Genomic DNA, 12,571 nt, shown 5'->3' with positions numbered 1-12,571 from the left:
TCCTTGATTACATTGATCTCTCGCACAAGGACCCCAACACACCTATGCCTGACTTCAAGTTGACTCCTTGCCAAAGTCATATGCTGACTGCCTTTATTCAGGAAGAAAAATGGAAATTTGAAAAGGCCAGGCAGTTGAAGAAAGCGCAGTACAGGAAGGAGCGTTTCCTGAAGAAAAACGTTGTCTCTATGACAACTGAAGAACTTGTCACTATTCAATCTGAGATTAAGAAACTCAGTGATGAATTTGACGTATACCGCGCTGACTGGCTTGGAGCCAAAGTCAGGTTTGTGAATTTAACTGAGAAGTTCACTACCAATGTTGCAGCCCCAACGCAACAAGAAATTCCTCAGGCTGAGGCATCTGCTCAGCCGACTGAAGAAAATGCCAGCACCGCTGATGACAATCAGGCTGCTGAAGAAACTGCTAGTGTCAGGGCGGATGACTGCATTCCAGCCGGTGAAGAAATTGCAACGGCAACCACTAGTGTTGCGCCTGAAGAAACTATCAGGCCAGCTGAAGCTTCTGCTGCTGTGCCTGAAGTAAATGAACAAAATTCCCCTGCTCCTCTTGCACCTACCCCAACTCCGATTCTTCCGTCTACCTCCGATGTGAAGAAGACCAAGGCTGCAGAGCGTGCAGCTGTGAAGAAAAGGAAAGCATCAACTTCATCAGATTCTTTAGCTCCGAAGAAGATGAAGCCATTAACCAGCTCTTTTGAGAATCTAATTGATGCTATTCCGGTTTCATCCATGCCATCAAAGGACCCTGTTCCTTTTGATGAAGAATATGTGATTCCAAGTGAATCAGATGAAGAGATTCCTTCTGCTGCTTCGTCAGAACAGTTGGATGAAGAAATTGAAGCGGATGCAATCCCTTCAACCCCAATAGTCTCATCGCCCATGCCTCAGTTCACTGCTGAAGAGGCCGGCGTTGAGGAAAAGAGTGAAGAAGTAGATGTGGACATTGGATGTACAACACAAGTGTTGAATGATGACGTTTGGGAAAGTCAGCACCCCAACTCTCCTCTGTTCACACCTCTGCAACAAATTCCTCAGTCCCCTGTGAATACTAAAGTACAAATGGGATCTGAAGAACCATATGCCACACCGTCTGTCCATGAAGAAATTTCAGCCACTAGTGCTGAAGAAAATGTTAATGAAGACTTGAAGACCCAGGCTGCCACTGAAAATGAAATTCCTCAGCCTGTGGATCCTGAGATTGCGATTCCTAAGGTGGTGATGCAATTGACCGATACTCCTCAGCCCAAGCCAAAGGATCCCTTCTCGAAGAGGCAGAAATTCAAGGCTGATGACTTCTTCGGCGAGCATGTCTTCTTCACCAACTACAACCCATATGACTCTGCTCGTCTTAGAAGGAAGCGTTTCTGGACTGCCAGCCAGGCCAATTTCTATTCTTCACTGCTTTTCAACAAAGACAAAGTCTTCGACCACGAGGATATTCCTCACGTGGATATGGAATCACTGCCTTGCTTCTCTCCAGTCCTCAATGTGCTTCATGATGCAGAACTGCTCAACTTTTGCTCTGACATTGTTGATTGGAATGAAGAGCTTATTCTTCAGTTCTACGCAACGCTGCACGTCACAGGTGATGCTGACGATATCAACACTTGGGTGTTGAACTGGATGACCGAAAATACTCATTACAAAGCACCGGCCTCTGAATTACTTCATGCCCTACCAATCAGTCCTCCCCTTGAAGGTGCTCGTTGTTTGTACCAAGAGCCTGAACTCACTGCTCATTACATGCAAGTGCTAATGAAGCCTCTGAAGCCCGGTCAAGCCCCAAGGACCAAATTCCTCGTGAAGGAATTGATGTATGTACCAAGAACAGTCTATCGCATTCTGACGAAGACTTTGAGTCCTATCAAAGGCCACGACTCATCTAATGAGGAAATCGTTGGCATCATGAAGAATCTGCTATTCAACATCATGCATGGCATTCCTGTCAATTATCATGATTTCTTCATGAGGACTCCGGCAAATGTTGCACTCTCTCCGTTCGAGTTAAAGCCTTACGCACCTTGGATTATGAGATTCCTCAGAATAAGGTCTTCACTCAACTACAAGGCTGATTTTCAAAATCACCTCAGCTACTTGCCCCCAATTGGAGTCCTCAAGCGGACAAATTCCTCAGCTGATGGCAAGGGCAAGGCACCTGCTATTATTGATGAAGGCATTCGTCCATTGGATGGCCAGTTTCGCAAAGCTGCATCTTATTCCACCAATGATGACTCTGCCACTCATGATTCTGCCGCTCATGCATCAAAGCCAAATCCTCAAGCCACAGCTCCCAGGGTGATGACTGACCGTGAGCTTCTTCTTAGTCTTCACCAGAAGGTGGATCGAAACCACAAATGGGTTAAGCATCAGTTTGGTTCTATTCTTCACAACATGACTGCTACACATAATGCAGTGAAGAAAAACCATTTCTACCTCCATGAAGTCTTCGGTCACACCTGGGCTATTCTGTCACATCTATATGGTGAAGAAGATCTGAAGCAAATGGGTCTCAAGGAGGATTTTGACTAGTCTGCTCCTCCACCGAAGAAATTCAAGAAGGTCAAGGTTCCTTCTTTGGTGGCCAGCTCATATTCTTCATCACGCGAAACCGACGAGCATGAAGACTTGGACGACACTGCGGCAGGCCCTACAACAACAAACGACCCCAACAACGCTGGCGCTCCTCCATCATCTTGATATTCTTCAGGGGCGTTAGTCCTCACTTTTCGATCCTTTTAGTCATTCGATGACAAAGGAGGAGAAATTTGAGTTAGTCTTCAAGCGGGTCTATCTATATGGGCGTTTTTTGCTAAGTTACGACTCTCGTTCTTCTGAGACTTTATTCAATCGAGTTGTAAACTTAAACCCTATGGTGGTCTAATACTTTTGCTGAGATTTTCTGCATGCTTATTCCTCGTTAATGTTAATGCACGCATGCTGAATTACATCAATCACCATATTTCATCATGCATTTCAAATTCTTCATGTTATATGTCAAATGTGTGTATGAATTACAAGATATAGGGGGAGATCTCCATGATTCTACTCTTCAAGTGTGCATTGCTTCAGAAGCAAATTCCTCACTATGCACATCTTCAGGGGGAGTTCTTCTATATCTTGCAATCTATTTCCTCAATATCAGTATCTACACTTCATATGTTTATCCCCGTTGAAAACTTAACCTATATTGTCATTAATCACCAAAAGGGGGGAGATTGTAAGTGCATCTAGTGCCCCTTAGTGATTTTGGTGTATTGAAGACTTATAGGTTAAGGGACTAATGTGTTTATGAGTGTACACAGGTCTATAAGTATATGGGAGTTTGATATTTACAGAGAAAGTCGACCCCTAAAAATGAAGTTCTTCGACTGAAGACTTTGGATTTCTGAAGACTTTGAAAGTGAAGAAATTGGTGTGACCTTGAAGACTTGGTGCTCATTCAAGGAACATGAAGCATGAAGACTTTTGTTTTCGTAGTTTCATTTTCTCTTTCTTGAGTCATAGGAAACACCGTACTGTTAAAGGGGGTCGAGCAAATACTAAGGAAAAATTTCCATGTGATGCTCAACTCAAAATCCTACACCTACCAATCCCTTCGAGTGAAGCCATTGGAAATATCATACAGTTCAGTCATATTTTTCAGTGACAGAGACGAAGTTCTTCTGGTCTCTGAGGAATTCGTTCTGACTGAGGAGTTAGGAATTCGCCAGTGCGGCTTACCTACACAGTGAGGAACATGATAGCCCTGAGGTATTTGATACTCAAAATTCCGACCGTTGCTGTGCTTCGCGCCAGCTGTCCCAAAATATCTACCCATCTAACGGTCATATCATTGAAGAGCATTTATGTCTTATCATGTCGGGCTGCTCCCTAGGCTATAAATATCCGCCCCCTACAACCACTAGCTAGTTGGCTGCTCCGAGAGAAACTGACACTTGTCATTTGAGAGCATCCCATCCTCCGAGGACTTTGAGCGAAAATCATCAAGTGAGGAAAACCCAAACCCAAACACCTACAAACCCAAAGTGATTGAGCATCACTGAAGAGATTGATCTTGCCTAGATCCGACGCTTGTTACCTTTGAAGACTGTGCTTCTTCCAGACGGTTAGGCGTCATGGTCTAGAGCATCCAAGAGGAAATTGTGGATCGCCGAGTGACCGAGTTTGTGAAGGTTTGGAAGTCACCTGAAGACTTACCACGAGTGATTGGGCAAGGTCTGTGTGACCTTAGCTCAAGGAGAATATGGTGAGGACTGTGTGTCCTCAGGTTTAAATACCTAGCCGCTCCAACCAGACGTACAACTGACACAGCAGTTGGAACTGGTCTACCAAATCATTGTCTTCACCAAGCTTACTGGTTCTATTTCCTCAACTCTTTCATTTCCTCATTACTGTGTTGTGTGCCTGTTCATATCTGTTCGAAGACTTTGACTGAAGACTTTCTCAATTTCTTTAGTCTGTTTGTCTTCATCCTGTTTTATCTTGTGCTTACGCTTCCTGTACTCTGTGTCTGTTTTCATTTCATCATGATGTCCATGTTTATGTTCCGTCATGTATGCATCTGCGTACTTATTCCGCTGCAAGCAGTTCTTCGCTTAGGAATTTCCTCACCCTGAAATTCCTCAGTGAAGAATTCATAAAAATCGCCTATTCACCCCCCCCCCTCTAGTCGATATAACGCACTTTCAGTAACGATTCATCCCAATATAGAGCAAGGCCAACACTTTGTCCCATAGAACTAACACCACAGAAACCTTTCAAACCTAGCCTCCACCTTAGCTTTTCCATCTTATCAGCTACTTTCCTCGTCTCACAGAGAAAGAAAAGCTTGGGGACGTTGGTTTTAGAGAGGGCCAACACCTCACGAACTGTTCGGCGTTTCCCCACCCCCCGACAGTTCCAAATCAAGGAATTCATTGCTCCCGAAGCGACTCCTCAAGGGAGCCGCCAGATTATGAACATCATCACCAGAGTTAAACACCATTCTCCCCCTCTTACCATCGGAGCTCTACGTTGGAGAAGAATTCTGGATATCATCACCGGTACCTGAAGTTATAGTAAGCAATGGTTCCTTTGCCTCGTCCTGACACTTGACCTGCACACCCCCTAGAAGAAGGCATTTCCTTACACCTTTGTCCTCGTCCATACTCATGTTTACATGATTGTCAATCACATGCCCCGCTGGAACCAACACAGCAACAAGGTTTTTACTTGGGCAAGTTGTCGTATCAGTTAAATCCTCATCAACACTTGCAGCCGGTGGAGGAGCAAAAGCCCGACCACCTCCTCTAATCTCAGCTCTGTTCATTTTTGGTAGATCTGCATATAACCAATCCCCAAACTTCAAATCCTTTGTTGTGTAAACACCCAATCTACACTCCTTATGCTCATGTCCAATTTTACCACAGTGCTTACAAAAACGTGCAAATTTCTCGTATCTCACATCATACACCTGCCCCTCCTTTCCTCTAATGATACTGACGTGCTTTGTTAGAGGTTCTCTGACAACATGTTTCACTCTAATCCTCACATAATCTCCTTCAGAATTTCCTAAAATCCTGAACTCCAAGATCTCACCAGCCATGCGAATCAATTTTTTCACAATATCCTCACTACAATACCCGTCAGGATGTTTATGTGTATGCAACCAAATAGGAATATAAACGAACTGAACATCCTCCGCCCTACTAAATCCATCGTATGTGTGAAGAAGTACATCCCAAAATCTAAAAAGCCATGGCCCCTGGAACATGGTCTGCTCCCAATCGCCAAGGCATGAAGCCTGCACCACAAACATATCGGCACCAACCGGCCGGAATCTCACCGGTTGCGCCGGGTTCCAAGCTGCCCGCGTGTCCTTGAAGAACATCGACTTTCCAAAGGTCTTATCAGTGTGCACCCGAGCAAGAGCCATCTAGCGTACGTGGTCATTGATCTCTGGAATTTCCTCTTCGATCACCAGATCATCGAACACCTCATCTTCTGGGTCAAGCTGCCCGAAGAAATCCTCTAGGTCATCCGTTTTGCCAGCTCGAGACCCGCCACTCGCGGCCGAGCGAGCGTCCAAATGGGTCGCCATCGCAGCTTCCGTCGCGCAGAAGCCTTGCAGGTCGCTGCAGAGAAGGTAGGACTCAGCAGCGATCGGGATCGCCGAGAGGAGACAAAACCCTAGTTGTCGCGCAGGGGAGGTGTTTTTGAGGAGGATATGCTCACGTTCTTTTCAACAGCATTTTGGAGCATCAATTTTGTTTCAACAACATTTTGAAGCATCAGTTTTGTTTCTTTTGCCACGTCTTTCACGAATGTCTTTTTTTAATGTTCTCTTGAGCCAAACAAGCCCTCACAATGCCACGCTGGCCTCAAAAGCATCGTGGCGGCCAGCGTGTACCATCCTCTCTCCCAGTCAACCATCCAACAGTTTTTTTCAAACGTACTCCCCGCCACCCCCTCTCCTGAACCACGCCCACAGAGCCACCACACAAACGCCGCACACACTCGCATCTCTCCCCGTGCACCGCGTCCATGCAGAACCCCCGTAGCGTCCTCCTCCCCAACTTCTTTCCCGCCACCAGTCCCTTATCCACCAGCGGCGAGGCCCCGCTGCCTCATTCCCCGATCGGTTAGTCGCGCTCTCCGCCCGCCCCGATGTCCTCCTCCGATGACCTCGTCCGCCGGATCGCCGCCTTCTTCCCGCTCCCGCCGCCCCCGCAGAAGCAGCAGCTCTCCGGCGTCGCCGCCGCGGTCCTCAGCGCGGGCGGCCGCCTCGGCCGCGCCGTGGGCGACGTCTTCCGCCGCCTGCGCATCGACGACGGCCTCGACATCGCGTACGCGCGGCGGCACCGGAGGGTCGTCCCCGGCAGAGGCGGCACGATGGCCGACGGTGATGGCGCGCGGAGCAAGCAGGACCAGATCGCTGGCTCTGGCGGCGATAGTCCGGCGGTAGGCGGCTCCGGGCGGTTCGCGCGGTCGCAGGGGAGCATGGTGCTGTCGGCGGCGTTCGACAGCAGGACGAACGACGTGGAGAGCTCCGTGGCGGCCCGCGGCGACCTGTGGCGCGCCGAGGCATCGCACTCCAGCAGCAACAGCAGAGGCGGCGGCGATGGTGCCGCGGCGCCGCTGTTCCTGGTGCAGCTCGGCCCCGTGCTCTTCCTCCGCGACACGACGCTGCTCTTCCCCGTGCACCTCTCCAAGCGCCACCTCATCTGGTACGGCTTCGAGCGCAAGGTAAGCAACTGACGAACACACTGAATCTAAGATCTTATCTGCACAAGAGAGAAGCTAAGAGTATAAGATCTGATATGTGAGCAGAACGGAGTGCACTCGGTGTGCCCGGCGTACTGGACAGCTCGCCGGAGATGCTTCTTCATGTCGATGATCTGCCTCAACCCATTTGCCTGCGTGAGTGTTCGATCGGCGTTCTGAATTCTCTGTCCTGAATCCTGCATTCCTGATGATGACCAGTTAATTCCGTCACTGTCTTTGCCTGAACTTTCCCTTGGAAAACAATTGGGCAGTCGTTCATGGACATGCAATTCCCCAACGGGCAGCTGAGATACGTGGCCGGCGACGGGTTCACTGCCCGCGGATTCCTCCCCATCGGCGGCGGCGGCATCGTCCAGGCCCACGGAAAGTTCCCCGGGGAGAAGAGGCTCAGCTTCTCCTACAAGGTCAGCAGCACCCTACCCGATCCCTCACAAAATGTATCCGCATTCTCTACACACATCACAAACTAAAGTCAGAAACCCGATCGAGAGATGATCTGAGCCGAATTGCTCTGCAGAACGGCAGCGGGGGCAGCATCACCCCGACCGTCCAGTGGCCGGACAGGTCCCTCTCGCTGGGGCTAACCCAGGTGCTCTCCTGGAGGAGGAGCGGCCTCATGCTGCAGCCAGCGCTGCAGCTCAGGCAAGTTCACACACTTGCAGCCACTCTATGTTCTTGCTGCAGTTGATCCTGTCCAGATGGGGATCATATAACTAAGCTGGCTGCCATGATGTCTCTTTGTGATGAACAGCGTGTGCCCCACGTTCGGAGGGTGCCGGCCCGGGGTGTCGACGGAGCTGGTCCATTCGGTTAGCGAGGAGGCCAGCGTCGCCTGCGGCTACTCCCGCACCGCCTCCCCCTCCGCCTACGCTTCCGTGTCGGTCAGTCTTCTCCTCTGATCCACCATTTTTCTCATCGTTGAAGTACATTTGCACACGTTGCATACTTTTGGATGAACACATGGGTGCATTACTTGTACTCGGTACACATGGTTTTACTTCGTGATTCATCCATTGTAAGTAGATGGTAACGAATTGGTCTTGTTATGCGTGTGTGCAGCTCGGGAGATCGAAGCTGAACGGCAGCGCGTCGAGCTCAGGGCTGGTGTTCAGAGTGGACGCGCCGCTGCACGGTTTTGGGCGGCCATGGTTCTCCATCCAGATGAACAGTGGGCTCGAGTTCTGAATCTTTGGTTGTTGCAAAGGTAAATACGAGGCGGTATTGCGTCTCCACAAAGGCATGTATAGTCGATGCTAGTTTTGTACATATGGCTTGACAGAGGACTGGAACAGACCCTTTATATACATGGTACGAATCCTATGATTGGCTGAAACCGTGGAAAAGAACCATCAAATTTACATGGTCAGATAGATCTCTTGGCAGGAATTAATGCACCGCTCCTGCCCCTTCGGAGATTTCTGGGGGAAAAAGCTCTGCTGTAACAAATTTGTGTGAAGTAATTAAAAGAGGTAGCTAGATAGAAATGTTTTACTAATTCGGGAAATTTCAGCCGGATAGTTTTGAATTTCAGTTTCAGAAAAAATTCAGTCATTACTGGATTTCACAGAATTTAAAATAAAATTAAGTGATTTCGGTTTTCTTTTCGGTCAAAGGGCCAAAATTTTCACTTGAATTTGACTAAAATTCAATCAAATGTTTTAAAATTCAAAAATTAACTTCAAAATAATTCGAATTTCTGTATACTATCGAAATTGGTGAAACATTTTGATTGAAAGGTAATTATTTTAGCATATACCAAAAATAATGAAATTTCTAAAATCCATTGAAATTACACTAAAGTGAGAAACATCAGGTATGCTACGCAACTAGAGCTTGCAAAGAGTATATATCGCTCATTGCGAGCAATAAGGGAGGATCGACAACACCATGGGCCTACATGAGTTGGCCCATGGCGCCATTTTTCTATTGAGGTGGCCATTTTCTGGCAAAACCTATTCGGCGCTGCAGGCGCCGGTTTCTTTGGTTTTCTGCTAACCGGCGCCTGCAGCGCAGGCGAGCTGGGCCGGCCCATATATGTCCTGTTTATTGTAAAAACGTTCAAAAAAGGTGCGTCTGCCTTGAGTCGAACTCGCGATCTCTTCCACCATCTCCAAGGACGCTAACCACTTCCCTCAAAAAAAAAAAAAAGGAGGCTAACCACTATGCCGTCAACCAACTCGTGATTTACATCTTGTTTTGTTTTATCTGTTCTCTTCATTCGTGGGAATGCTCCCGGTTTTCGGAAGGTTCCGGAAGCTTCCCAAACCGGGTTTCCCCAGTTGGTGGTCATTTCCGGGGCGGTTTTTATCTGGGTTTTCTTTTTGTTCTTTTTTTACAAAATTAGTGTTTTGTTTATAAAAAAAATCGATGATTTTTTAAATTTAACTTGTTTAAAAATCGATGATCTTTTTTCAAATAGGACGAAGTTTTTCCTGATTTGATGAATTTTTCTAAATTCTCTGATTTCTTTCCCAAATTCGCTGAACTATTTTTAATTTTGATGAACTTTTATATCAAATTTGATGATCTTTTTTCGAGTTTTGATGAACTTTTTTTCAAAATCGATGAGCTTTTTCCAAATGTGATGAACTTTTTTTCAAACCCAATGAACTTTTTTGAAATCCAATGAACTTTTTTTCAAAATCGATGAACTTTTTTCAAATGTGATGAACTTTTTTCAAATCCGATGAACTTTTTTTCAGATATGTGAACTTTTTCTAATTCATCGAATTTGTAAAAAGTTCATCGAAAAATGAAAAATGACTGACAGGCTGAGTAATAAATAGCACGGCTGTTTTAGTTCTAATACCATAGAGGGCGCGCTGTAGGCGCCAGTTTCAGGTTCAGGTGCCTACAGCGCCGAATAGGGCCTCCCCCATTTTCTAGCATCTTCTTTGGTGTGGTAGCACTGATTTTCTTACGAGACGGGAATTTTGTTTTTGTCTCATTTCCCGTTTCATCGTTAATAATCCCTCTGTTCCAGAATATAAGTCTTTCTAGAGATTTCACTAGGAACTACATACGAAGCTAAACGAGTGAATCTACCCTCTAAAGTACGTCTATATACATCCGTATGTAGTACGCATTCAAATATCCAGAAATACTTATATTTTGGAACGGAGGGAGCATTTTTTCCCACCGTTACTTTATTTTATGTTCTTCCTTTATTTTTTTTCCATTTTATAATTTTTTTTAACTTTTCAGAGAGAATAGGTGAACAATTGATAAAGTCCACGAGTATTTTTCTCAAAAACGACAAAATATTACATGGTTAGATAGATCTCTTGGTTAGATGGTTCTCTTTTTTTTGTGGGCTGGTTAGATGGTTCTCTTGGCAGGAATGCACTGCTCCTGCCCCTTCGGAAGTTTCTGGGGAAAAAAGCTCAGCTGTAACAAAGTTGTGTGAAGTAATTAAAAGAGTTAGCTAGATAGAAATGTTTTAGTAAGTCGGGAAATTTCGGGCGTCAACGTTGAGACATAATAATCTAAGACATCAAAAAATAGCTTAAATTACTTTAAAACAAGAACAATTTTTTTAATGCATGAGTTTTTTTCAATGAATATTTCTAGTGCGTAATTTAAAAAATACATAAACTCGTTTTACTAAGACATGAACACTTTTTAAATGTGCATTCTTTCCTAATTACATGAACTATTTTTTAAATTTGTGATTTGTTTTATGTTAATTTTTTTAAATGATCCAATATTTTTAAATAATTTTTCAAAAATGATGTGGACATATTTTTTAATAATTAATAAATTAGAAAACTCTCTCTATATATATGATTTTTTTGATTATTTAGAAATAGATAAAAGTAAAAATTAAAACCAAAAAGGGAAAAATAAAGGACGCAGCAAGCGTACGTAATTGGGTCTGGCCCATTGGGCTTAAGCACCAACGCTGTTGCACCATACGACTGTCGCAGGCCCGGCCCGTACGACTGTCTAGCTCAGTGGAAAGGGATACTGGCGAACAAACTAAGGCCCTGTTTGTTTAATAAGTCATATGACTTTTTTAAGTCCCAACTTATAAGTCATAAGTCCCTACCTGTTTGTTTACATCGACTTATAAGTCCCGAGTCCTTGCCTGTTTGTTTACAGGGACTTATAAGTTGATAAAACACTTGTTCACATAACCCTCCCATGCTCAGAGACCTGCTCGGCCTCCTCCGCCCTGAGACACGGGCCTCCCACGACCAGGTCCAGTAGGAGGAAGACCATGGCCGGCGGACTGGTCGAAGAGGAGCTGCTGGTACGAGCCCAACTCCGGGAAGTCGTCGACGTTGTGGTTGAGATCCAAGACTCCCATTCCCCTCCCGAGATTGATCCCGGCGGATGAGCCCTAGGATGCCTGATGATGCGCGTGGAACTAGAGAAGAAGGGGATCCGGTCCTCCTCATCGTCGGCCATGGCGGCGGCGGTTCAGGGTGCTGCCGGCGGCGGCGGCGACTGGAGCAGAGCGGGGATGCAGCACTAGTAGGAAAAGGGGCTTTTACCCCGGTTCATAAGGGCCTTTAGTCCCGGTTCTGGAACCGGGACTAAAGGGTCGTTACTAATGCCCTAGCCCTTTAGTCCCGGTTCTTACACGAACCGGGACTAAAGGCCGTCCACGTGGCCGGTGCGGGGAGCCCAGGCAGGAGGGCCTTTGGTCCCGGTTGGTGCCACCAACCGGGACCAATAGGCATCCACGCGTCAGCACCTGGCAGGAGCTGAGGTTTTTGTTTTTTTGAAAGGGGGTGGTTTAGGGGTTTTGGGGGGTTAATTTAGGTGTTTCATATATTGTGTTAGCTAGCTAATTAATAGAGAGAAGTGTCCTCTCTTATCTCCATGCTTTGTCGACGCTACGTACTATATACGTATGGAGAGGAGTAGACACGCTAGCTAGTAATCAAATGAAGGAAACAGAAGATCATCATGAACATATATATATATATATATATATATATATATATATATATATGCATACAGAGAGAAGTGATATCGACCACCTCTCCTTCTCCGAGATATTGGTCGAACAACAAGTTCTCGTATATCTATCCGACACTACCGGCTACATATATACAATAATTATCTCTTACAATACAATCTCCTAATTATATTGTAGGAACACAGGGTCCACATAGTATTCTCCGTTTTCAGCGATCACATGGTCAAGGAAGAATGCCGCCAATTCCTCTTGAATTCCTCGCATACGATCTGGTGCTAGGAGTTGATCCCGCTTCCGAAAAATCTAATTTGAAGAAGGGGGTCAATACATATATATATGAATAAATGAAACTCAACAC

At 45.9% G+C, this 12,571-nt stretch overlaps 1 protein-coding gene across 1 annotated transcript; it reads left to right on the top strand.

Moving 5' to 3' along the window:
• The first annotated feature begins 6,510 nt into the window (after positions 1-6,510).
• Positions 6,511-8,619, top strand: LOC109762716 (uncharacterized). Its single transcript, XM_020321592.4, has 6 exons — positions 6,511-7,247; positions 7,332-7,421; positions 7,538-7,690; positions 7,804-7,928; positions 8,038-8,167; positions 8,346-8,619. Exons 1-6 carry the CDS (start codon positions 6,669-6,671, stop codon positions 8,469-8,471), a joined length of 1,203 nt encoding a protein of 400 aa, XP_020177181.1. The 5' UTR covers positions 6,511-6,668; the 3' UTR covers positions 8,472-8,619.
• Positions 8,620-12,571: the final 3,952 nt, after the last annotated feature.

Source organism: Aegilops tauschii, chromosome 7 (genome assembly GCF_002575655.3).
Source record: "Aegilops tauschii subsp. strangulata cultivar AL8/78 chromosome 7, Aet v6.0, whole genome shotgun sequence".
Classification (NCBI taxonomy): domain Eukaryota; kingdom Viridiplantae; phylum Streptophyta; class Magnoliopsida; order Poales; family Poaceae; genus Aegilops; species Aegilops tauschii.
This window is presented reverse-complemented; position numbering and strand designations above follow the sequence as displayed.

Bases quoted from the DNA above. Each gene is read 5' to 3' on its own strand.
- LOC109762716 (XM_020321592.4), top strand. From the start codon at position 6,669: ATGTCCTCCTCCGATGACCTCGTCCGCCGGATCGCCGCCTTCTTCCCG. The intron at 7,929-8,037 runs GCAAGTTCACAC...TGTGATGAACAG, and splicing joins CAGCCAGCGCTGCAGCTCAG to CGTGTGCCCCACGTTCGGAG. The intron at 8,168-8,345 runs GTCAGTCTTCTC...GCGTGTGTGCAG, and splicing joins CCGCCTACGCTTCCGTGTCG to CTCGGGAGATCGAAGCTGAA.